The sequence below is a fragment of the Prinia subflava genome, chromosome 3 (assembly GCF_021018805.1).
Source record: "Prinia subflava isolate CZ2003 ecotype Zambia chromosome 3, Cam_Psub_1.2, whole genome shotgun sequence".
Lineage (NCBI taxonomy): Eukaryota > Metazoa > Chordata > Aves > Passeriformes > Cisticolidae > Prinia > Prinia subflava.
Window position 1 is genome coordinate 80652091 of NC_086249.1, and position 25928 is coordinate 80678018.

Here is a 25928-nt window from a genome sequence, read left to right on the forward strand (position 1 = left end):
AATGGTCAAAATTCTTTGATTTTTTTTTCTGGGTTATTTTTTGCCTGTAGGGTTTTCATAAAGATACACAGGCAAGGTGCAAGGGAGGGGACAGAAGAGCCAGTCAGGGCTGTTGAGGAAGATAAGGCAGGACAGTTGTCTGCCTGAACATCTGGTGCCGTTCCACTGCACTGTCACATATCTTTCTGACCTGTGGCCTACATGACCAACATATAAGGAGATAGCAGATGTACATGAATGTCATTCTCTTCTCTGATATCAGTGTTGTGGTTAAACACAAGGCGAGCAATTATTTTCTCCTCAGTATTAAATTACTGTCAAGAGTAATTAAAGTAACACATCCTCCTCAACAAGTCTTTTAAGCTGGCATTGAAAATAATCTTGAGCCCAAATGAATGGATTTTCTATGACTGTCTTATATGGGGGAACCTCAGACACCCTCTCCAGACCTTGATGTGAGGCCAGGCTGTCACACACATGCTGCCAGGACAGGTATTGTACCAGCCAATGCACTTTGGGGCAGTGGCCCTGCTGTAGCTTCTGCAAGCATTTTCAGCCACCAGTTCTGTACAATCTGGTTTTCTCCAAGTTAACCTCTCCATGTATAAGAGAATATTCTTTATGGAGTTTATTGCTAGGTTTCTACAGTGAAGGGGGATGTATATGTATATGTGGATGGATGGATGGATGGATGGATGGATGGATGGATGGATGGATGGATGGATGGATGGATGGACCCACAAAAAGATCAACTGATCTTGATCAAAAATCTTATCTCCAGTCAGAGGAGCAGAGAGAAGTTCCCATAATTAAACGTACCTATTTTGCAGTAGTATTACCATGGTCTGAAATTTGGTATTTTTTGTCGGCTATACCTGGGTTTTTAAGTCAAATAAAAGGAAGAAAAGGCAGAGCTGACAAGTTCCCCTCTTTTTCCCTGTTTAGTATCAATATAACTCACTTCAGAAATCCAAGAATGCTTTAATTTTTTGAATCTAAATATAAATAAAGCAATGTAAGTATAAATGAATGATCATTTAAACATATAGATAAAATGCAGTAGTAAAAATGAACTGCTGTGCACTCCAACATAAGTTTAATTACATTGAATCATTCTAAAATAATAATGCCTATCATTCTTGTAATGCTTTCCAGGTTTGGGAAGAACTGTACAAATAGAGCATCATGTTATTTAGTAGGCAAATGTTTCTTCACTATGCAAACTGAATAGTTATTGTGCTGTAGACTCTTAAAAGCAGAGCAAGCATACAAACAAGAACTGAGAATGATTTCTGTATAATCAAATCCCATTTGGCAGAAGACTGCAAAAGAGCTGGGCATTTTCAAGAGCAGCATGCAAATGCATGAAGGCAATGCTGAAGGTGCAACATTCACATACTGTCCCAATAAAATGCATTCAAAACCAACATAGATATAGCTGCAGACAGCAAAATCTGTCAAATCTCTCCTGATCTGAATTAACAGCAAGACAGATCATGCAGGGGAAAGAACTAGGAAAGCAGAACACCTTTTTTTATTATTTTTAATTGAGACATTAAGTAATACCTAGTCCATTGTTGTAATTTAAGGACAACTACAATGAAGTCTTGGATGCTTCAGCATCAGTCTACTCTCCTGCAACAGTATTTTGAATCTCTTCTTGTCTCTGTGTACTCGTCATTCTTTACATCCACCATGGGAATGAAGCCACTTCCACAGCCTGAGTTGCTTCTCAGCTGCCTTGTCAAACACATTCACCAAGGAATGTGTGGCAAAATGTGCAGCTACATCCCTATGTGTAAAGCAGCACCTCTGCTTGAGAACCATGTTAATCACATTACTTAATTAGTTCACAAATGATCACTTCACACTTATAATCTTTAGCTAGATGTTTTGGCAGCTGAGACAGGGAAATTAATAAAATCCACATTTGTTTAAAGTAAACCTGTTACATCTTCTTTATCTTTTTTCCTTTTTTTCCATGTGTTTTATCTTAGGCTTCTGAGAGTTTAATCTTTTTTCTATTTCCAAACTTAATACTCTGAGTATTTAATTTCCTAATATCTAATGTAATTTTTCCCATGGTCTCTTTGGCAGGAAGAAAAAAATGTATGTGTGATGATATTTTTTTCTTTCATTTCCTTTAGGCCTGGCCTGGCATAACTTTCATTAAGTCCCAGGTACAAGGAGGCACACAAACACACATAAACTTTTAAGTCTGAAAATGCTTCTCTTGACATCAAAGAACTAGGAGGTGTTTCTTCCTAGCTGGAGCCCAACTTGCAAGTCTCTTCCTCCTTTCATAAAAATGTGCTTTTGTTGTCTCTAGTCCTTTGTGCCATTTCTGTATAAATCTTTCACTCTCCTAATCTTTGCCTCCCTTTCTTTTTCCTTACCTCTTTTTCATCTCATGTCCCCTTTTCTCTCTCCTTCTCTGGTTTCCTATTTCCTCCCTCCTCTTCAGTGTCCCCCAGCAATTCCTTCCCTCACTTGCAGTCCTCTGGGGTGGTTGGAGATCTTCCTGACCTCCTGTCCCTCACAGGGATCTGACGTAGCTTTGCTTCTGCTTCTGTGATGGCAACCAGCTCCTGTTTAAGAGGGTACTTTCCAGGTGGATTACAGCAGATTCTCATTTTAAGTGCATCAGCAATATCTTCTGCTGAGTAATAAATGCTTTGCACATCTGCACCTATAATAAATCTGCACCTATTTTAAGCCATCCCAATATCAAGGCACCCTCTGATCACCTTTGGGTGCTGGCTCTCCAGAGTGCTTTGCCTGCTCTGGGGCTATGGAACTGGCCAGCTCTGGTGACAGAGTACTTTGGTTGTAAACTCTGGAGGAACCAGAAGGAAGGAGGGATGAAAAGTGCCCTTCTAATCCCTGGAAGTATTTGGTGTGTAACACAGCACTTCTGGCTTTTATCTTTTGGCAGTGTTATTTATATTTTCACTTCTGAAGGAAGCAGTATGAGGTGCTGAAACAATGATGCATTTCATTGCAGATTTTCCACTATTTCTCTCTCCTTGCTGAAACAATGCCTTTTATTATTAAAGGTTATCCACGACTTCTTTTTCTTAAATTAACAGTTTTACTCCAGAGAAAGTCCAAGTCCTTGATACCATATTCCACATTTCTCCAGGAATTAGCATTATTTATAGTTTAAAACTGTTGTGCATGGTATTTCTATCTGCAAGGGCATAGGTTCTAACCTTACTGGACATTACTGACCTTTATATTGGGAGCTGTTATTTGGCTCTACACTTATTCCTTCTAGAGTAGCAAAAGAGCAGCAAGAGATTAATGGCTTTTCACACACTGAAATTTAGTAAATTTTATTATGCAGTGTCTAGATTACCCTTACCACAACAGGTTCAACTTTCTGTGTGCATTGGAAGTTTACTGTAGAGTCATGAAGCTGACAGAAAGATTTTGTGCAGCCATTGTGACATAGCTCTCACAAAAACCCGATTTTAAAAGTGTCACTTAAGAGAAGAAGGGCTTCTGCAAGCACTTGGATTGCAATCCTCAATTTCAACAGTGCTCTGTTGCAGCACAGGCACAGCTATAGAAGAAAAGTCTGGGTTAGGGGTTGGACCACAAATGAAGAATCTCTTTGGCAAGATCACAACGTGTTTCATTTGTAGTTTCTAGGTTAGGCAGGGCCCTAAATCATATTAATAGTCAAAAGTTAGACAAAAAGGGACTTGGCAAATGAAATATTTATATGAAGAACAGGGCTTCTTTGGCAGCTTCACTTAGGAGACGCTTTGTGTGTACTCCACACGTGCAAGTGGCTGTATGTCACATTTTTAAACTTCCTGTGGTTAACAAGCACCACGGATGTGTCACCCCAAAATGTCAGGGTCTCTCCCCTTCCTGCAGGGACCGACCACCAGCTCATACAGGAGCCGGGCACATCCTGCTGCCGCCTTCGGGACGCGGCTATCGCGACAGACCGGACAGCACCCGGGCATGCAGCTGGCTGGAACACAGGACATGTGGCAGAAAGAGGAGGCGCGACCCTCGCTCTTACTTTCACCCTTTCGGCCCCCTCGGGGGTTGGGCACGCTGCGTTAGCAATTAAATCACAATTATTGGGGACGCCCTGGGGCACCGGCGGTGGCGGGGTGAGGCCTCGCGTCGCCCTTAGCCGCGCCCGCCAGGGGGCGCCGCGCCGCCAGGGATGGCGGGGCCCCGGCTCCGCTGCCGGCCCCGGCCAGCGCCGCTCCCCGCGGGATGCCGTGCCCGCCGGCCCTGCCCGCCCGGCCGCCACCACCGACACCGCTCTCCGCGGGGCGCCGGGCCCGCAGGGGCTCCCCTCCGCCCCCGCCTGGCTACCCTCGGCTTCCGCGAAGGGTCTCCTCCGCCCGTCCGGGAGCCTCCGCCGGGAGGAGGAGGAGGGAGTGGCGGCGGCGGCGAGCCGGCGGCGAGCCCTGCTGGGTCGGGTTACAGGGAGCCACGGAGCGGCGGCGAGGCGGGCGGAGACCGCCTGCGGGGCGGCCGCCGTGCTGCGGACGCCCCCCCGGGGCTTCCCGGCGCTCCCCGCCCCGCGCGGAGGCGCGGCGGGCGCCTCGCCGGGCCCCGCCGTAGCTGCCGAGCCGCGCCGGGCTGCGGGAGCAGGCGCGGGCAGACAGGTGCCCTCCTCCCGAACCGCCGCGCTCCCCGCCGCTGGCATCGCCGCCGCGCCGCACGGCGCTGGGCAGCGTCGCCCAGGCAGCCCCCGAGGTCGCCGCCGCCCGCCGCCGGGGGCAGCCCCGCCGCCCCGATGGCCCCCGCCGCCCTGCCGCCGCCCCTCCCTCGCCGCCGCCGGCCGCGGCGGCCCTAGGGGCGTCGGGGCCCTGCGCTGCCCCGCGGAGGGGAGGCGGAGGCGGCGGCGGCGGCGGGGCGGGGGCGGAGGCGGAGGCGAGGGGGCGGCGGAGCGGCGGCGGAACGCCGGCGGAGCGGGAGCCGGCGGCGGCGATGGACGAGTCGTCGCTGCTGGATCTTCTGGAGTGCTCCGTGTGCCTGGAGCGTCTGGACACCACGGCCAAGGTGCTGCCGTGCCAGCACACCTTCTGCCGCCGCTGTCTGGAGAGCATCGTCAGCTCCCGCCACGAGCTGCGCTGCCCCGAGTGCCGCATCCTGGTGGGCTGCGGCGTGGACGAGCTGCCCGCCAACATCCTCCTCGTCCGCCTCCTGGACGGCATCCGGCAGCGGCCCCGCGCCGCCGGGGGCGCCAGCGGCAGCCCCAGCGCCGCGGCCCCCACGTACCCCCAGCCCGCCGCCGCCCCCAGCGCCGTCGCCGCCGCCGCCGCCTCGGCCGCCGCCAGCCTGCGGGAGCTGGCGGCCGCCAGCCGCAGCGCCCTGCTGGGAAAGGTGGGTGCCGGGCCGGGCCGGGCCGGGAGAGCGCGCGTCCCCGCGGAGGCTTGCGGGCGGGACGTCCCGCGGGCGGCGGAGGGTGTCTGCCCGCGGGCACCGGCGTGCGCCTGCCCCGCACTCGTGGCGGGCTGTTGTGGTCGCTTCCCTGATCTAGCGATGGGAGGCTCGGACGGGGATGTCCTCAAAGTACTCTGGGCGGCCGCGGGCGGCGGGAGCGGCCGGGCCCGCCCCGGGACACCCCCCTTTGGGTGGGTTTACACGGTCTGTGGGGCAGCTGCTGCACTGACGGGCCCCGGGGCCGCCCCCGGAGTAGCAGAGCCGGACGTGGAGTTACGAACCACAGAGTGCCTCGAAAGCGCTTTTATCCGGCGTGTCGGGCTGCGCCAGGTGCCTGTCAGGTGCGGCAGGAGCCCGCTCCCACCCTCACGCTGCCCGCGGGGGAAGTCTGTGGGAACGCTCGGCCGGTCCCGAGCCCGGCGTGTTCCTCCAACCCCGAAATTCCCCCTCCGCTCTCCGGGCGCTGCCGGTGCGGTTACAGCCACGCAGAGCCCTCCTGACAGCCGGAACGGAGCGGGGTTGGAGGCTGAAGCTTCCCCTCTCAAGGGAACGTAATTTCATTTTTATGTATAAGGTGTGTGATTTATTGAAGGCGAGTACTGCAACGTGTGCATTTATTTATTGGACTCTTCAACCGAGTGCCCCATCTTGCGCCCTTTAAAGTCCATAACAAGGGTTTCATTGGCTCAGAGGGGACAAGATCAGTTCCTCCCACTGTTCTGTATTGCTCTTTCTTGCGGTCTGATAAAATTTACTAATGGACCTCTTCAGGAGACTTGGGAATGGAGACGGTGTTAAAACTGTGAACTTAATTTTGATGTCATATGTATACTGCATATGTTTAATTGCCTTTGATCTTTCACGAAATCCACTTGAGCTGTAGTTTAGTGTACAGGCTTTTGATTTGAAAAGGTCAGTGCAGAGTTTCCTTGTGGAGCTGTATTGCTATAGTAAATGTTTCAATTAATTAATTTCCTACTTTTTAAAAACTGTTTTCTCTTTTGTTTTCTTTTTTTAAAATTCAATTCTTTTTTCTTTTCTTTTCTTTTCTTTTCTTTTCTTTTCTTTTCTTTTCTTTTCTTTTCTTTTCTTTTCTTTTCTTTTCTTTTCTTTTCTTTTCTTTTCTTTTCTTTTCTTTTCTTTTCTTTTCTTTTCTTTTCTTTTCTTTTCTTTTCTTTTCTTTTCTTTTCTTTTCTTTTCTTTCTTTTCTTTTCCCGAACAAAAGGAATATACCTGTACTGGTGTTTCAAAGTTTTCCCTATGGGGAATGATGGCAAATGCCGTACATTGTTCCATAAAATTCAGTCCTGGAGTTGGAATTGAAATATGCTAGGCAGTATTTCTGGAAGGGTAGATCCTTTATTATTGAGCCATAGTCTTCAACGAGCTTCAGGTATTTAATAAATTTGTCCAATTTAAAGAAGAAACGCAATGGAATTCTGCCTTCTGCTTTTTTTGCTTGTTTTTTAACTAAGCTTAGTGCTGTAGCTTTGTCACAGCAGACAACTCCGGTCTTCTTAGTTTCAGCATTATAGAAAGGGAAGTTTGCATTCAATAGGTAAAGTACAGTATCCCATGGTCTGGTTTGAAGTCCAGGCAGGTGTCTCTTGTGGGAGGCAGGGTCTGCTGGTTACACCTGCAGTGTTTGTGTTGGAGGGGCAGGGTCTTGCACCCTTGCTAGGCTTTTGTGACCATCCCACAAGAAGACTGTGCTTGTCAAATCTTTAAGTCCTAGTCAAGCTTGCATATTACAGTGATGTGCACATGTATGAAAATGCTTGATGGGGAAAGCTATTTGTGAATTTTTAGGGAAATTGAGTTTTAATTATTTTACCATAAATTGTTAGGCTTTAAAAAAGTTGCTTCCCTCACCATTATTGCAGATGTCATTTAGTAAATAAAAACACATTGCATTTATAATTTTCTGTCTTTGCGTAGCACTTTGGTGAGCGTTGGCAGTTCTGTTGTCCATTTCTGTGAGGGTTGTTACCCATCTGAATTTGACAGAAAGCAAAATTACACAACTTGAGAATCACATTTTGGCTATTATGGTTAACAACTGCGATTCTTTTCCTTTTGCTCGGGTTAATGGGTAATTTTGGGGCAGTGGGTCTGCTGGGACAGAGTGGGTCTGTGAAAGTGTTTGCTTGGCCTTTTGACTGATGACACAATTTTATCCTGGAAATCAATGCAGTGTGCTTGATCCTTACAAGGTTCATTACAGTGAAAGAAAGTCTGAACTAATCTGCTTTTAAAAAAAGCAGCAGGGGAGAATAATCCTCCTTGGAGCTGCTGATACAGCTGATTGCAGAGCGCAGTCCTGGAGACAGGAGTGCAGAACCTCTCTCTGTACTAAACAATAGATGGTACAATCCCGGCTAGAATCAAGCTTTTTGAGGCTGATACAGAAGAGCAGAATTACATCCCTTTCTGTCTTGCATTACTCTTTGACAGCTCAGCTGCCTTGAAGAAAGCAGAAGGGATTCTTTGTGATATATATATATTTCAGAAATTGCTGTAGATATGCTGCCTGGGGCTTAAATGCAAATTACACTATTTTACTAATTATTACCTTTCATTTTAGATAATGCAGGATATAAAATAGGCCATACAATTACAGGCTTTTTGGTTAGGAAGGAAACTGCTGATGGTGAAGTGTAATGGCAGAGAGCCAAGGTCACTTCTATCAGACTTCAATCTTGCCCAGATCCTTGGACCGATATGTTAGAATCACACTAGCGATTTGTTTGTGTGAGAGTTTTAATTAACCTTAGAAGATAGAGTAGGGTCAGCCTTTGTGTTGCTGTCATGCCTGTATTTTGCTTCTGCACCTAATACTTTGGAGAAGTCTTCTTTGCATAGATGCTGTTTTCTGAAATCAACACATGTTTATCACTTGAGGAAAACTCTGTGGGGTATAGAGTTCTCTACTGGGTCTCTGGCCTTTCTTTTCCCGTAGTTTGTCACAGACTTGGTCTGTACAGACTGCTGAAAGCCAGTGTAAGAGGGGGCGAGCTGGGGGTAAACTTGCACTGGTGCTGTTTCTAAAGTTTTCCAAGATCATTCTTCAGGAACACTCCTGAAATACTCTAGGTGTTCTGAGATACGTGGTACACATATTCAGTGTGAGAGATCTGGAAGTGGCACATACCTACTAATGTGTTTGGGATATATACAGTTTTGGGGATTGTATTGATAATATGTGTGACCCAATGCCTCTGTTTCAGCCTGTAAAAAACCAGCAGTCTTGTTCTAAATGATATTGCACATTAAAGCTGTGTAAATGCAGAGTATGGTAATAGACATTACAAAAGGGTCCAACTGCTGAAAGAGCACACTGGAAGAATGAAGGAAAGGAAATCCAACAACTGTGTTCCCCCCCAGGGAATAGACAGGAGGCTAAGAGTGGTTTATAATGGTAGGAGCATTACTCACAAGGTTATAATTTATTGGCTCCTCTGTTTCCATTACCACTGTCAAATTGCTTGGGGAATTCAGGTTCTGTCAAAGTAAATGGCTCCCTTAGATTGTTGAGGCATTATGGTAAATCTGCCTTCTTTACTGAGTGTGGAGTTTGGGGTTTTTTTAAACAATTATTGCAGTTTATCACTTAATTTATTTTTCAGGAGTCCTTAAGATCAAATAGCCAGCTAAGTGCATGCAAGTCTTTAGTAATTTCCTCCCAAACCAGGAGTCTTCCACTCCAGGTGCAAGGCTTACTGCTTGTTTGCACATAATACAAACTGAGAACAACATTTGCATGAAAAAAACCCAACCTAGTAAAACAAAACATGTCTCTCCTTTTTCCTGGAAGAGAGAACATGGCCAAAATGATGGATAGGGATGTGGTGTGTTACCAGATGGGGTTGTAGGTGCTGGTGGAGAGTAGGATGTGCACATAAGGAAGATGATGTGTCAGCGTGGCTGAGCAAAGTGACGGATGGGATGCATCTCATGTGTATCAGCTTTGCAAAGCTATTTCACTGTTTCAGGAGGAAGGCTGCCATTTGCTAGCCCTTGGCTTCACGCAAGTTTTGCAAGCAGAGAGAACAGCACTAATTTGCTAAATAAGCTATTCAGCTACCCTGTAGAAATTCTCCAAAAGGAGCATTCTGGTACTTTTTAAAGAGTTCTCCCTCATCCCAAGCTGGGTACAGTGGATTAAAGGAGTAGACCTCACAGTATTTCTCCACTCACGTTTCTTTCCTTTTTGGTTAAATTGTCTATCAGGTGAAGATCCCACCCTGGGTTACACAAGAGGAAGCAGATGGAGTCTGACGTTTATATGCATTTATATGTATTACAGCAGGAGAGGATTGTGTAGGGGACACGCTTTGTGTTGTAGGCAGAGGGTAGTTTTCAGCTTGCCTTTTTAGTGGTCAGACTTGCACAGACTGGAGTGCTGTTCAGCAGTGTGCCATGTACATAAACCCGGGGATTTACCTTACTTTTGTTCATTCTCTTTGATTTATTTGCTTCTGATGCTGTAGTTTCACTGATCAGCACTTGAACTTTGTCATAAAGCCATCCAAAAAGGAGTGATGTTCCATGTGTCAAAGGCTCTGATCTTGAGGATTTTCTTTTTGTCTGGCAGATGGCTAAAACTGTGTTTTGACACAGGAGATTAACTACCATACTAAAGGGTATTGTGAAAAATATAGGCAGAAGTATTTAAAACCCCAGAAGCTGAAGCTGTCTTCACAGAAATGAGTGAGCATAGGAGAGGAGATTGCTGGGGGGCTGTGTCAGAAAAATTCATCATTCACTGAGCACTTAGACTTTCAAGAAAATGTGTCATTTGCAGGTGTCATCTTCATGTCCATTACGTTTTCCAGAAATCAAGTATTTTTACTTGTGATTTTTTTCTGTGTGATGATGTTATTTTACTTGCAAGCTAGAAATTTGTGTGATGGACCTGATGTGACCAAAGGGTGCTAGTGCTGACACTGGACTTTTTCTTCTGAATTGGGATGGCCAGCAGTGGCTCAGTCACACCTAAAAAAGTTGTGGGACAGTGGAGAGGGCTTTGTGCCATTAGCCCCAAACCCACCCTATTAGTTTGTGTCAGTGCGACATGGCTCTGTAGGACTCCTCTTGATGTCAAATGTGAATGCTAAGTTTAATCCCTGCACGTCACCCTTGTGAATGATTCATGACGAACACTGGTAACGTTTAGCATATGACAGGATTCCATGTTCGGTAGCTGCTTACTCAAAGACAGATGGATAGGCTTGCTCAACTCAGCCCTAAAGATCTTGTGCACGTTTCAAGCCTGGAAATTTTTGTCAGCTGCCCTAAAGCTCTGCTGTGGTTTCAAGGCACATGCAGAACATGGTCATTGATGTCCAGTGAGCTGCATGACCTTTCTGGGCTTCACACTTCCCAGATGAAAACCTGCCCCAGTAGCACTAGCCCACCCTCGTGTGCTTCTCAGTCTTCCAAAGGAAGTTGCCCTACAAACACAGAATTATTACTGGAGAAGCTGGGTTTTGGGGAAATTGAAAAGGGCTGGCTGTGTACTCCAAAGCTACAGTGATTGTTTTCTGTTGTGTGGGGTTTAGCAGAGATGCTGCACTTTGTTTGTGAGGAGCGTTGGCACAGGGATGCTGCGCATGTACTGTAATAGCACACTGTATTCCTTGTTTCTAATCTTATCAGTTCGTGATCAGGCAGACTCCTGGTTCTGGCTGGGTGCCCAACGGGTCAGACAGGCTGCAGGCACTGGCTGGTAATGCTGGGTGCCTGTACTTGCAGGTCAGGGGGAGGCTATGCATGCTCTTTCTAGATGAAGCTGTGTCCATATGATCAATAAGCTGACACATAAAGTGCTGCAACAATATTTTATTTCTTTCTTTCTCTGAGGAGGATTTCTTTCTCTGAGAAGGTATTTTCTTATACTGTAGAGTTATTTTTGTCTGCTGTCTCATAATTTTAGCTTAATAATCCCATTACAATTTCAACTTGAAAAGGCTGGGTAGTTCTTGGGTGTTGCACTGGTGTCTTTATACAGGCCCCTCTAATTTCATTATTCTGTTCAATATTTCATGCTGTTTCTCTTAAAAAACAGTGCTTAAATTTCAGATAGAAACCATAGTTTACTCTTGCACCTTGGTGACCTACCTGAAATATCTTCAACTGTGGCATGACACTTGTTTTCAAAGTTGTAGATCATTCTTTCTTAGAAGCCTTTCCTTAAGCTTCAGAAGTCATTATAACTAATATTTCACTCTGATTCATGTCTTTAAGCATTGCAATGTTGTAATTGATGAGCACTGGATTCATTCAGTGTCCAGGGACTTTGTGACTTCTACAGACCCAAACGGCTGGGGTGCACATAGTTTCAGCTTTCCTGCATTCCCTCATCACATAGCAGGCTAAATTTTTGCAAACATGTTCAATGCGGTCCTGTTAAAATCTGATATTTTACAACAGGTTTTCCCAATCTGCCATGAGCAGTCATGGGAAGAACCCAAGATTAGTTCTAATAGGACATGAGAACCTGGACAAAGATAAACTACAGGATTTGAGAAAGTTGCCTGACCCTTGTGTTGCCCAGCTCCCATGGCAGCTGTGCTTCTGCAGCTGGGGAGAGAGTGGGTGGGAAATACAGTGCCTGCTGAAAGGTCCCTATCTATCCCTAGTCTTGCACCAAACCAAACTGCTCCTAATGACAGAAGCCTCTTGCTTGGAGCAGACTGGTACTTTGGCTGGAAAGTTACTGGTCTGACCATCATGAAAAAAAAATAATATATATATATAATTAAACAATGAGAAAAATTTCTTTCTATTGCATGATGCAGATGGGCCTGGGAATAAGTTCTCCCCGTATACCAGCCCCATATCATCTTTCTTTTGCCAGTTTGGATTCTTCTGACAGCTTGAGCCATGTCTTTTCCTGACTGTATGGGGTGGCAGGAGGGTTGTTGACGTGCTAGTTTTACTCACTTGGCTCCATTACCATCTTCCTCAGCAGTAATGTTAAACTTGTTACCTCCTCTTTGTGGGAAGTTTTGCTTATGTTGCTAGAGGATTGCTGAAAAGCCTTTAAAATTGTTTGAATAGCTTTAAAAAGAAAAACCCAGAGCATGTGCCTAATAATTTAATCCAATTGTCTTAGTATGTAATTTGAACGTTTTTATTCCGTTAGAACAAACGTTAATTTAATGATACATGTACATGAGATGGCTCATAGGGGACGAACAGAAGGAGAGAGTATTACTTTTGGTATTAAAAAGACATTTTGTTTTCAAAAGCAGAGAGAAAAATGTAAAACATCTGGAATCAAGAATACTTTCTGCCCAGTCTTTTGAGCACAACTTCCATTGGTTCCACAGAACTTGCTGCTCACTGGCTGCTGTTGGCTGGAGTGACCTGTGAACTCAGGTGATGGGCAGCTGGATACCTGCCCAAAGGAGCTGATGGGGCTCTTCAGGGGGTCAGCAGAAGGACTTGTCACCTGGCACTGGGCTCAGACTTTCGCATCTGCAGGCCAGCTCTTGAGGAGTTAAATATCGAAAACCTTGCTTGGGTTTGTCTTTTAACTGGTTTCTGGCACTTTCAAAGCATGAGTTGGCCCCTGCTGCAGTTTGGCTTCTTGTCCTGTCGGAGTGGTTGGGATTTTTGGTGCGACTGGTCTGTTTGCATGTGGTTGACCGAGGGCAGGGGTTTCTGTGGGATGCAGATCCTCATGAGCACTTTAAAGCTGTTTCTACAGCAGGTCTCCATCTTGTCCCATTTTGGAAACGAGAGGGCTTAGCTGTCTTGTTCACAGCACTGGGTGCCAGGATGAGAAGGAAGGCTGTGGGATTAGCTAATTAAAAAAAGGGAGAGATGGAACTGTTTTCTTTCACCATGGTGTTTGCATAATATAATTAGACTCAGGAATGCTGAGGAATTTTTGTCCGCTTGCAGTAGCAATGGGACAAAGGTGCAAAAACCCTTTCCTGCTTTGTAGCATTCAGCTTCTTTTTGTTTTTTGGTGGGTTTTTTTTTGAGGATACCTTAAGGATTTGTGGTAGGGAGGAATTTGTCCTTCATGTTGGCTGTCAACAGGAATATGATTTATCAGACAAGTGAAACTAATGCTGTATATGGTTAAGGAGTGCCTTTCTGTGCACAAAAATGGTATTAATGAGAAGAGATTGCTTCTTAGTCAGTGCTTAGAGTGTCTTTCCACTGCTACAGCAACAGGCACAAGAGTCTGCTTATTCAGGCAAGTTAGCATTAATTTTGTCCCAAGTTTTTTGAAAATCTGATGCAAACCAATATGCATTTGCCATTTCTAATTTTAGTGGTCTGCTTGTATAAGATAACAAATCCCAGTTTTTCTTTAAAGAGAAAGTATTTTAACAGAAGGCTGGCAAGATTGTTATCAAAATGCTAATGATCATTTCTCCTACAGTCTCAGTTATTTTCAGAGGGAGGACTAGAATAGATACATAATCTGAATAAAATTGATTTTAATATGTATTACTGTCTCATTAAGCTGTTACAGTCTTTCCCCTTCTGGACAAAAGTTCATTAGTTGCTGCAGTTGATGTATCATTAAAGTGGGTTTAGGTGCAAGATGAATAGAGAGAAAGAGAGATCTAAAATGCTGACTGTGCAGTAGTGGATGGACCTTTGGGTTAAGATATTATGGCCCTAAACAAACGAAGGGGATGCTGGTGTGTTTGATTTGTTGTCTCCTTATTGCCTTCCCTGCAACAGCCAAGAAGTCAGCCAAACACAGGCACTATCATATTTACTTTCCTAAATGATCATTTGAGTAAATATTATTGAATGTGTTTATTTGTGGATTACTTTCAGGCCAATTCCAATAAAAAGCTCCTCTGTGACTTACTATAAAAAGACATGATTTTATAAATTTACTTTCTAAATTAATTTTCAAAAGCTTTAACAGCTTTTATCAGCCTGCCTCTTTACTGGCTGCCTTCATATGTGTTTTGAAATGCTTTTATTTCAGCTTGTACCAGGTTTACAATATTGTCATCCTTATAAGAAAATCAATATGTTTTCATTTCCAATAGTAGCAATAATTTGTGAATTTGTAATTATTTTAATGCAGTGAAGGAGAAGAAATTAGAAGGAAGTAGAAGGAAGATTTTGTTTTGATGGTGTTTTGATTGACTTCAACTTACATTTAGTTGTCTGTAAACACAGTACCCACAGATATAGGTGTGTATCGTATATATCTATGTATCTATATGTCAATCTCCCTGAATGAATATTTTTTGTCAGATGGGTCTGTTCCATGCATTCTTGTGTCCTATCCAATCCAGTGTGCATTATTGTCATTATTGGGTGTGTGTTGTGTCACAGTGCAGTGGCTGGTCCTGCCTCGTCTCTGGATGTGTGCCCATGGGGAACCCTTTGTTGCAGAGCACGTGAGGGATCATAGGAGTGCACACACAGAGCCTCCTCTTGCACCCCAAAAACGCAGACCTGTGCTTGTCATGTGAGGGAGAAGGGATGTCCAGCAAGGGGTTGGCTGGGGAGGAGGCAGGGGAATGGGTCCCGGTGTGGTGCCAAGGCGCCTGTTCCTTGTGGATGCTGGGACATGTCGTGACGGGCTCTTCTGATGCTGCTTGCTGAGCCTCCTTCTGATTTCTAGCTAAAATGTCACGAGATGAGACACAGAAATAGCACAGACTTTCCTGGCAGAAGTGTGATCTGCAGCATGTTGAGTGGGCACGATGCATCAATGCCAGGGCTGCTGCTGCTCGGCCAGCTCTCTGTAGAGAGGGAGGGTGCAGCGCTGTGGAAGAGGCAGGCGAGGACATCTTTGTGTTCAATCCAGAGCATCTTGCATTTCAGCCAAGAGTTTTTGTGTGGAGAGCCTCATTCTTTTGCATATGCTCTTTCTAAAACAAATCATAAAACCCCCTGGGAGAATAGAGTCATACACACATGTCATAAAATACAGTAAAATAGTAGTTGACAACCATGAGATGAAATTTTTTGCTTATTCTCTTCTGCTGTGTAGGTAATTATGGTGTTAGATCTTAGTGGGAAACATCTGGTTGTTTATATTTCACAGTCATGTAGCAGTGTAAAATCTGAACCAATTACACCTTTTTAACAATTAGTACATGTTTTGTAAAAGGAAAGCATGTTACCTTTGATCTATATTGCAGAAGGGAAAATTCAGTTTTTCCTAGTTATTTTTATTATCTGTTCTTTTGATAAACACAGGACTTCCTTTTATGTGCAGTTACTCTCACTTCTGAGTGTAAACTTCCATGATGGTCGCTACTGTTAAAAATTATTTAGCACATTTTTAAGAAGGGATTGTGGAGGTTTCATGATCTGTAATAATATTGTTCAGCCAGGGAGAGGTCATTTTGTGTTTCCTAATAAGCAAGAACTCAATGGCCAGGGTTGGATGGCTATCTCCCCCTCATCCATGGCTTCTAAAACCAGCAAGCAAGTACCTAAAGGGAAGGTTGGTGTCTTTCTCCCTTTGTCTCATCAGCAGCACACTGCAAGAAGTACAGAGGTGTTCAGAGCCACAAGGTGTTCAAGAGCCACAAGAGGCACAAATGGCAGTCTCCATTTTTGGTGTTTGTTTCATATGAATTTTACAATTTTGAAATCGCTGTTGCCAAGAATTGGTTTTGCCTGTTGCATTAAAAAACCCAAACCAGCAAGATTCAGCCTTGAATTTGCTGCCCTGTGCAGTGTGTAGAGCTGAGAGACAAGCCCTGTCTACCCCCACAGAGGAGAGCAGGAAACAGGTTTGGTGCCTCAAGTCACTGTGATTGTCTAGGGGACTCAGGGGAGTTTGTTGTGCTGTTTAATGCATCTTCTCTCCCAACTGTTTCACCCACCTTTAAAAAGATACAAAAAATAGGAATACCACAAGCCAGGTGCTTTGTTGGTAGTGATAACAGAAGATCCAGCAAAGGGTCTGCATCATTGTGTCCTTCCTGCCGCTGCATCACCATTTGAAGACATTCAGCAGGAGTGGGCAGAAACAGGCTATCCAGAGGCTAGGCTCTGATTCTCCTGTCCTCTTTCTCTCTCCACATGGATCCTCACTTTCAGTTTTCAATTTCAGCACCTGCCTGTGCTTTCACTCCTGCTTGTTGAATTTTTAACCTCCCAAATTGGCACATCCTCCCTAGCCTACATTGCAGAATGCAGCTTTCAGGATGTGCATCGTCACCTTTTTTTCTGTGTGATGAGCTCAAAGAAAGGCTCAGAAGATGAGCTCCTTCCATGTGGATGATTAAGTGCTTCATGAGTCACTGGGGATGCTGGTGGTCAGGGACCCTGGGAGAGGGGGATACTTGGTGGTAACTAATGATGGGATGACTGGACCATGTAGAGTCATACTGAAAAGCAGCACAGGGCTGGGCAGAAAATGAGGGAGGATCATTTTGGATGTTTGGTTTCCTGTGGGAGTAGGGCTTGTGTGATAGCCTAATCTTAAAAATATGAGGGAAGAATTTTGGGAGAATTTGCCCTGACAGCATTGTAGGTTGGTATTCAAGTGCAGTCAGTAATAACACTAATAAGATTTGGAGACCACACAGAACTTTCTAAGTCTTTTTACCCTGCTCTCTGAGCTCAGAAACGTCTGCTGCATGAAGGGACATGATCAGCTGTTGCTGATAAACATCTTCCTCGTCGCTACAGCAAGAAAGGAGTTGGTGGGCTTGTGCCATGGCATATTTGTCATTGAATTAACACTCCCTAGATTCAGCCTGCTTTGACTGCTCTTCACATAGGCCACCGCCCACTTAGAAAACAGAGGCAGGGGCAGCTGTCTGCAGCCAGTGAACATGGGAGGAGAATTTGAGGTGCACAGAGATGACAATAAAAGGGGCACAGTACCGAGGCGAAGAGGGGATGTTCCCAATGGCTGATGTTCTTCAATTCTTTTTAGTTATTTGTTATTCATCAAATGAGGCCTAAAAATTCTAGAAGGTATTTCATTTGTTCCAGCATCCTTCATGTGTTTTGGCTTTTTGTAATTTAGGTTTTATACAAAATAGAAGTTTAAATTCTTCCATTCTCAAGTGAAGTGATGAAAGGAAATGACCTTAAGTTGCACTAGGAAAGGTTCAGATTAGACATTAGGAAAAAAAAAATCACTGAAGGAATGGTTAGGCATTGGAGTGAATGGAGTCACTGTCTCTGGAAGTGTTCAAGAGGCATCTTAGTGTGCCACTTGGGGATATGATTTAGGGGTGATTATAATAATCAGTGGATAGTCTTGAAGGTCTCATCTAACCTTGATGATTCTGTGATTCCTTCAGCAATACCCCTCGTCTAGTGAGTAGTTTCTACACTAGAATGCTGCCCTGCCAGAGAGGGCTTTTCCTATTTAAGTTGATTGTTTGAGAATTAATTCATCTAGTTATAAAAATTGTGGTGAAAGAGGGGTGGGTTTTTTAGGATCTTGGATGTAGAAGCGTATTTCCTTTAATACTCTCCATAAGTATCTTTGGAGAGACTTTTTGAGTCTCAGAGGCTGGGGTGAAAAGAGTCACAGTTGAAGTAAGAGATAGCAGGAAATAGGATAGATTTGAGGTTGCTCAGCTGGTCTGATGCTTTTGATGAATATCTGCTTCTTTGATTGAGTCAACTCATGAGTTTTGGATAGTGAGCCCCGAATCAGTGATTCCTGTTCAGTGCTGGTGAAATAAGTAGAAGCTAAAGTTGTCTCATTAGTGTGTAACTCAGAGCAATTGGCAGTGAGCAGATAAAGACCAAAATGAATCTCAAGTAAAACAGCAAAGGTTACTTTGGGGTTTTTTTGGTGGTTTTTTTCCATCCCCTGAAGAGTTTAAAAGAGCATTAAAAGATGCCTCTATAGCAGTATTTCATTTTTTGATGTTATGTAGCTGCAGCCCCAAGAAAGTAATAGTATGCAGAAATCCTGATCCTTGTAATGTTCAGTATCCTAGCTATTCAGTAGCTTTGCCTGAGTGAGCTTCAAATATACACTCTTCTGGTTTTTGTGGCTTTTTTCAGTAATTAATGAAGGAATGTGAGTAATCTGCTACTTGGCAGATCTGCTCTTAGGACTCTGACTGTTTGGTGGGAGGTGTGAGAAATCACTACTGTAGTAAGTAGCAATATTGTAGCACCTCAGCAGAACCATTTTGGTGAGTGTTGCTGGAAGGCAGTAGTGTCCTTCCTAGGAAGGAAGGCTTGAGAAATATCATTCAAATTGCTTTGCTTCATTGACCTGGTGAAAATATTATTCAAGATAATGGTTTGCACAGATGGAGTTGCTGTATTACTTCACTGTTGGTCTGTCAGGTGTTACTATTTTCTACTCTGCATGCCATGAATAGATTTGGTTTTTCCCTCTTATTTCACATATTTGCTTTCTTTGCACTTGCAAGAAGCAAAAAGGAACAATTTGGCCAGGAATAAAGGTCTCACATGGAGGCTGTGTCCTTGTCACCATGTCCTCCATGGGTTCAGGCCATGGAGGGGTTTGCCGCTGTTGGGGTGTGGGAGGATGTGTTGTGTTTTCACTCAGGCTTGATGGGAGGTGACAGCTCAGGAAGCCCCATGGCCCACTCTGCGCTTCTGTGGTGTCCTGTGCCCCTTGCTGCTTACAGCTGCCTGGGCAGAACCAGCTCAGTGTCCCCGTGGCCATCTCCCCTTGACATTGTCTCTGCCCCATTGCCATCACCCCTTTGTCCCAGGATCCTCTGTGTGAGGAGCAGAGCTGTTTCTGAGCTTCGTGAGCAGCATTGGAGCAGAGATGGACCAAATTAATGGCCAATGTCCAAATAGAGATGTGGACACCATGTGGTGTTCCTTACGTTCTTTACTGGGACCAGTACTGTTCAGTATCTTTATTAATAACTTAGTGGGATTGAGTGCACCCTCAGCAAATGTGCTGATGACACACGTCAAGTGGTGCTATTGGTATGCTTGAGAGAAGGTATGCCATCCACAGGAACCATGAGAGTTAAGGAGTGGGTCCATGTGAACCTCATGAAGTTCAGCCAGGCCGGGTGCAAGGTTCTGCACCTCTGGCAAACACCACTGTCACTACAGACCGGGTTACAAATGGACTGGGAATCACTCTGCCTAAGAGAACTTCAGGATCCTGGTGCATGGAGAGCCAGGCATGAACTGACAGTGTGCACTCGCAGCCTGAAAGTTCAGATGTGTCCTGGTCTGCTCCAAAGCAGCATGGCCAGCAGGTTGAGGGAGGTCATTCTACCTTACTTTGCTCTCATGAGACCCCACCTTGAGTATTCCAGCTCTGGGGTGCCCCATAGAAGACAGACGTGGACCTGTTAGAGTGGGTCCAGAGGAAGGCTGGAGCGCTTTTCTTACCAAGACAGGCTGAGAGACTTGGGTTTGTTCAGCCTGGAGGAGAGAACACTCCAGGGAGACCTTATTACAGCCTTCCAGTACCTAGAAGGGGCTTATAAGAAAGATGTAGAGAGATTTTTTTCATTGGGGCCTGTAGTTACAGGACAAGAGGTAACAGCTTTTAAGTGGAAGAGGGTAGATTTAGATCAGATATAAGGAATGAATTCTTTGCTATGAGGACTGACGAGGCACTGAAACAGGTTTTCCTGAGAAGTTGTGGATGCCCCATCCCTGGAACTGTTCAAGGCCAGGTTGGATGGGGGCCTGGAGCAATCTGATCAATACAAAGTGTCCCTGCCACTGGTAGGGGGGTAGGAACTAGATGATCTTTAAGGTCTTTTCCATCCCCAACCATTCTGTGATTCTGTGACTCCATGACTAGAGAATGAGCACAGAAAATAGGACGTGGCAGACGCAGCTACAGACGGTGAAAAGTGAATATTGTAAAATGCATGTGTATGCGTTTCATGAGGTTACAGTAGTTCACATCTCTACTATTGATTCTTTAAACATCTTGATGCAGTATGAAGATGCTACAAGGAAAATTGCATTTTCGTGCTGAAAGGTTTCTTTGGGTATAATGCTTCCAAATTGAATACAGAACTGAATAAAAATGGAGTCATTCTCTTATCTTTATTCCATCACATCTTTGCTGGAGGAATTCCTTTGATTTGCAGAAAAATTTGTAGTGGAAAAATCATTTGACATTCATAACAAATACAGTCTCATCTTTAACAGATTGTTATATTTTGCAATGGGTGTTCTTTTTCTGAACAATAATAGTAAATTCTTGACCTTATGTTACTGTTTTCAGTTCTTCAATAAATACAGGAATCTTTAGTTAATGTTTCTTAACTCCATAGAATCCTTAATAGAAAACAGTGACTATCAGTGCTTCATTTGTAGCTGAGAAGTTAAAGCACGAGCAGAGGGACCCACTGCCAGCACGGCAGAGCCAGGGAGTGATCGCACGCCTCCTCACACAGGCTTGAGCACTGTGCTGTTGTGCCACTTGATGCACTCAAGCTCTTGTCATCATCCTCATGTTTGGAAGGAGCGTGACAGACATTTCACACAAGTTCCACCTCCTTTGCTGTGTGCTACAGCTCTGTTTGGCTTATAGCCAAGTTTAGTTACTTTAGTTGCTGAAATTGTTTTCCTGTTCTATTTCCTAGTATTAAATTGCTGTAAAATTAACTGGAAAACTACTATTATGTACCCTGTTTCTTTCTTTTTTTCACATTCTGGGGTGGTTTTTTTGTTTGCATATGTTTATTTTTCCTTTATTTTCTCCTCTATTGCATCTGTGAAGCTTTTGTTCTCAATTTTCATGTCATTTGACATATGAGAGAAGCCAAATAAAATATTTCACTTTTCTGTTTCAAGTTAAAAACCACTTTTTATGCGGAACAATAACTGTATTACAAGGAAGCCTGATGTGCCCTCAGTGCCATTACAATATGTTGAATAAAAGGTAATTTAATGGAAACAGCAGAGTGTTTGAAAGTTCACTGCATGAAAATTGGATTTTTGCCTTTTATTATTTACATTGCACCTTATTCATATTTAAGGCCACAGGGATTATCATCTTTCTTAATGGCTTTATTTAATAAAGACTTTGCATTTCACAGTATAGGATCTAGCATAGGCTTCAGTCTGTTATCAGGATTTCAATTAACTAGCTTTAGCTTCAGTTGACCTATAAATCCGATAAATATATCTAAATAATTAATTTGCTTTCACTGGCTGATAGTGGCTACTTTTAAGTACAGCTGCTATGTACTTAGCTGCTGAACGGTACAACAATGCTCATAACTTGCTTTTATTCTTATGATTCTAAAGATTAAAGATGTGTATTAAAGCGACTGGCTAGGCCAGGACTGGTCTCTCAATTTAAAAGACCTGCTAGATGGGCTACAGTTATGGCTGAGGACCATTGCAGCTGGGATGAAAGTGCACCTTTAATTTTGGGAGGAGAGGCTAGGAATGAATAGATGTTGTGGATCAACACATCCTTTAACTGGACTGAATCATCCTCTGGCTGTGCTTATGTATATTATAAACCAAGAGTTGGATGTAGTTGATTCCAGGGTGGTGGAGTGGTGATAAATACAGAAGACTGAATGAAATTCTGCTGCTCTTACACTCACTGGGCTTCCCTTCACCTAGGAAGAATCACACACCCATGTAACTTTGCAGTCAAAGCTGGGGTTTTTTTTTTGAGTCACATTTAAATCTTGCTAAGTACACAAAACAAATTATGTTGTTAATTTTTTACTGCACCCTTTTGGGTATTGAGAGAGACTGAAATTTGAAAGTGAGCAATATAATCACACAGGCTTGAAAAGGGGTGCCTCCAAAATACAGAGATAGGGTCTGTCAGTTCCAATATTTCCTCCTGTAAATTCACTCTCTGCACACCACAGTGCTGATACCCTGAAGTAGGGAATCAGCCTTGTGCCAAGCTCTAGGGACAAAACAAGTCCCAAATAATTAGTTTGGTGGGACTCATGGAGCACAAACACAGAGCCAGCCCAGACACTCGCTAGGGCTGGCACCCCTGCCCCAGAAGAGGAGCAGTCCTTTCCCCGATCCGCCCAAGAGCACCAGGGTGACAGCCAGATTGGCAACTGTGGAAAAGCACTGCTGGTGTCAGGTACCTGGTCTTTTCAAAGTTATTCCAGCTGGCTCACGTCCTGAGGACCAAAGGTCTGAGGCCTTCAGGGACCTGCAAAGACTGGCACACCAGTCGAATTTAAAGTGCATATTACAATACCTAAAGCTTTAAAGATATTTTCTGTCTATCAATGCATGATTAACTGAGTGTATGTACTCAAAGAGAAATGTAATATTTATTAAACACAGTTAATTTAGACATTTTGGCATTTGGTATGCAAAGATTATGCATTTTTCCCAGGAGTTATGTTAATTATTTCAGCATGATAACTTTAATTTTAAAAGGGTTTTTCACTGCTAAAGGGAGGGTTATATGTGCATGTGTACAAGGAGAGCTTTAATTAAAATTTCTGTTCTCCATTGTTTCAGGAATTTAAAATGCACTTGCTCCTCTGTGAGTCAAAAAGACTGCTTCAATTTATGGGGGCTTGAAGGGTTAATGTATGAAAATGAAGACATTCAAAGTTATATTGCTGACAGCACCATTGTGTTGGCAAAGGAAAAAGATGAAACACAGCCTCAATTTACTTCTCTTGCTAAACAGTATTTTGTTCTGTATTGTTAGAAGAAATCATTCCATATCTGGAGAAGATGGAAAACATGGAAATCATGACGCTGCCTCTGCTGACCTTAATATAATTTTATTTTTAACTCTTTCTCTCTCAGATCTCTTGAAAGGCTTGAAATAGAAACAACTCTGTTTTTCTGAGGAATGTCTGAGAATTTGAAATGTGATCCTCATTTTTTTGGTGCCTAGTGCAACACGTAAAATATGGGAAATTCTCCTAATGTTTGTCTGTACATCTGGACACTGGGAAGATGATGCTCTTACGTACATATTCCATGGGAAAATAGGATATGTTCAGTAAGTTTGCAAAACATGAATCAGTTGGTACATTTAATTTAGCCATGGTATAGGAGATTGATGCCAGTGTTAGAGAATTGAATAAACTGGGGCGGAGTGGTGTGGGGTGGGGAAAGGCAAGGTAAGAGTTTGTGTTAAAGCTGTCTATTTCTTGTAGGTTCCTACAAGTTCTTCTAAAAATTCTATGAATTTTCCATTCATTCTATGAATGGAAAAGGGGAAACCCTAAAAAAAAAAGAAAAAAATCCACTTCTTTTAACAGATGTTGTTTATAAGACACTTCTAATAAAGGTACAACTGCTGTAAATCAGTACTTGTCCAGAGCAAGCTCCAGCCATGGAGTACAACAGCCCTCCAGAGAACCCAGAAGGGACACCAGGGTAGCTTCTCTCCTGGAAACCTGTGATCGAGAGCCTGTAATCATTCACTGGAAGACCTTCACTTGTGCCTGCACCGCCCTCTCCTGTTGAGATTCTACCGGAGAAGTCCGGAGGGAATAAACGCCTCTGCTGCTGCAGCTGTCACAGGTTTCCTTTGGTGGTGCTCTTGATGGGGTTGCCACCTGTCCTTCTGAAAGAGTTAGGATTTGCCACCCAGATGTTATTTGCTGAACCAGTAGCCCTTAAATATCATGTACGTCAGCAATACAGGTCAGAGGAACCACATCACTGGAAACTGCTCATCTGCCAACCACCATCTGGCAAAGCAGCTCCTGCAACAACAAGAAAGGCAAATGAAGAATATAAATGTTTTGATTCAGGAGTTGTATTTTCCTTTGAAGGTTGATACCAAGGGGTCAGTCTATTAAGAAGGAAACTTTGGTCCCACTTCAACTCACTGCCTCAGTGAACCTTTGTTTTGTTATTTTATTTCAATACAAAAGTTGCTATTTTTACCTTAAATAACAAATGTTACTGATAGAAAATGGTCTGCTGAGACAAACATTCATCTGTAGCTAGTAGGAACACTATTGCTCCAGTACAACGCATACAGATCTTTTTCTTGGGTGTTTGTGATCAATCTGTTTTTCTGCTATTTGCCAGTGGAAAGGCCCTGGCTCATTTCTTTCTAGTGAATCATATTTTGATTGTCTCATTTCCTACTGAAGTGAGTAAAGTTGATTTGGGCATACGCAGACTGTGACTTCTACACATACCTCTGCTAAGCTGCAATGCATATTAATAAATTTTCTAAAATTATCTTCTACTATGAACTTATTTAATGCACAAAAGCCTTCTAAATTAGTTCAGAAAAAATGATATCCACATTCAATACTTCTCACCAGGCAGAGGCAACATACCCTAGATTTTTAGCCCAGGTTGTGGGCCAGGGGACCACGACTCCTGGGTGCGTTGAGGAACAGGCACACCTGGTAGGATGAAAACAGCCCAAAGAGTCCTTAACAGGTACCTGTAAAGAAGTGCTGAAACAGGGCTGACATGCCTCACTGCTGTGGGATAGTCTGGGTCTGAACATGAGGAGTGTGTCCCTGCACATTGCAGGTCAATCACAGTCATGGAGTGTTTGGCAGGGACCTCTGGAGGGAATCGAATCCAGCTCCCCATCTCCCCTGCCACCCTTCCCCCTTCCGTGGCTGGAACATGAACAGGGGTACGAGCAGCACATGAATGCAACAGAGACTGTAGAGACTGTGCCAGGTAGTGGCAGTGAAGGTAATGGATTTAGAAGTAAGCAGTCCTTAAAAACTAAACCTGTTCTTGCATTGTTAGGCTCCCTCTTTTTTAAAGGATGCTTTTGGCTAGTTTCTTGATTGGGTGTGTGTTTTAACCTGAGGTATCAGCAATTGGAAGCAGAGCTGGAAGGTGCAGCCACTTCAGCCACTTAGATGTGAGAGTCTTTCTTTTCCTTCAGACTTTATAAACTGTCACCTGTCCTGAAAATTTATAGCTTGTCTTTGCTTTGGTGGCTACTGTGAGTTAATTTGAAGTATTTATAGCTATTATAGTTGTTTGACAAACAGGTTCAGCCTAATAAGAGAAAAATCAGCAGAGCAGATTAATAGCAGGGATTCCTTTGTTTAACTTGGCAAGGCTCATCACAAGCCATCAAAGCCAGGAGTCGCTTTGTCAGTAGCACTGAATGGATGAATATTATAAACAAAGAGGTCACCAAGTCTTACAGCCTAGTTTTCCTAAGAAACAGAAGGGCTTGCCAAACAGCATTAGGACTGGAATATAGGTGTTTTATGTATTCGAAGCATATGGGGTTCATAACTACTGTTCCCTTTGGTATTGGTGAGTTTTCTGAAAATACAGGCAGGAAACAGGTTTTAAAGGAGCCCAGACATGATATGCAACCCATCTGTTTCTCTGAACCATTTCTTTAAATTAATTCCATTGCTTCCCAAGCAGAGTTGATAATAGGATGTTGAAAACAAGAGTATTTCAGAACAATTTTGAAAGGAGCTCCCAGCGGCCTGTTAGAGTTGCAGGTATTCTGGCAATAATTCCCTATTCCCAAGTGAGGTATTCAATAAAGGCCCCAGTTCAACAAAGTCTTTAAAAGCATGCTTGTGTTAATCTCTGTTACTACAGTTTTGCCTGTGGTTAACTCCAGTAGTGTGTTCTCAATTAAACATGTTTCTGATGTGTCCTTTGCA

The 25928-nt window shown here is 43.9% G+C and overlaps 1 protein-coding gene across 1 annotated transcript in view; it reads left to right on the plus strand.

Moving 5' to 3' along the window:
- Positions 1-4843: 4843 nt before the first annotated feature.
- SH3RF3 (SH3 domain containing ring finger 3) overlaps positions 4844-25928 on the plus strand; it is a 246203-nt gene continuing 225118 nt past the window's right edge. The window contains exon 1 of the mRNA XM_063392696.1: positions 4844-5358. Coding sequence (XP_063248766.1) covers positions 4963-5358 — 396 coding nt within the window. The 5' untranslated portion in view covers positions 4844-4962. The remainder of the gene's footprint in view (positions 5359-25928) is intronic.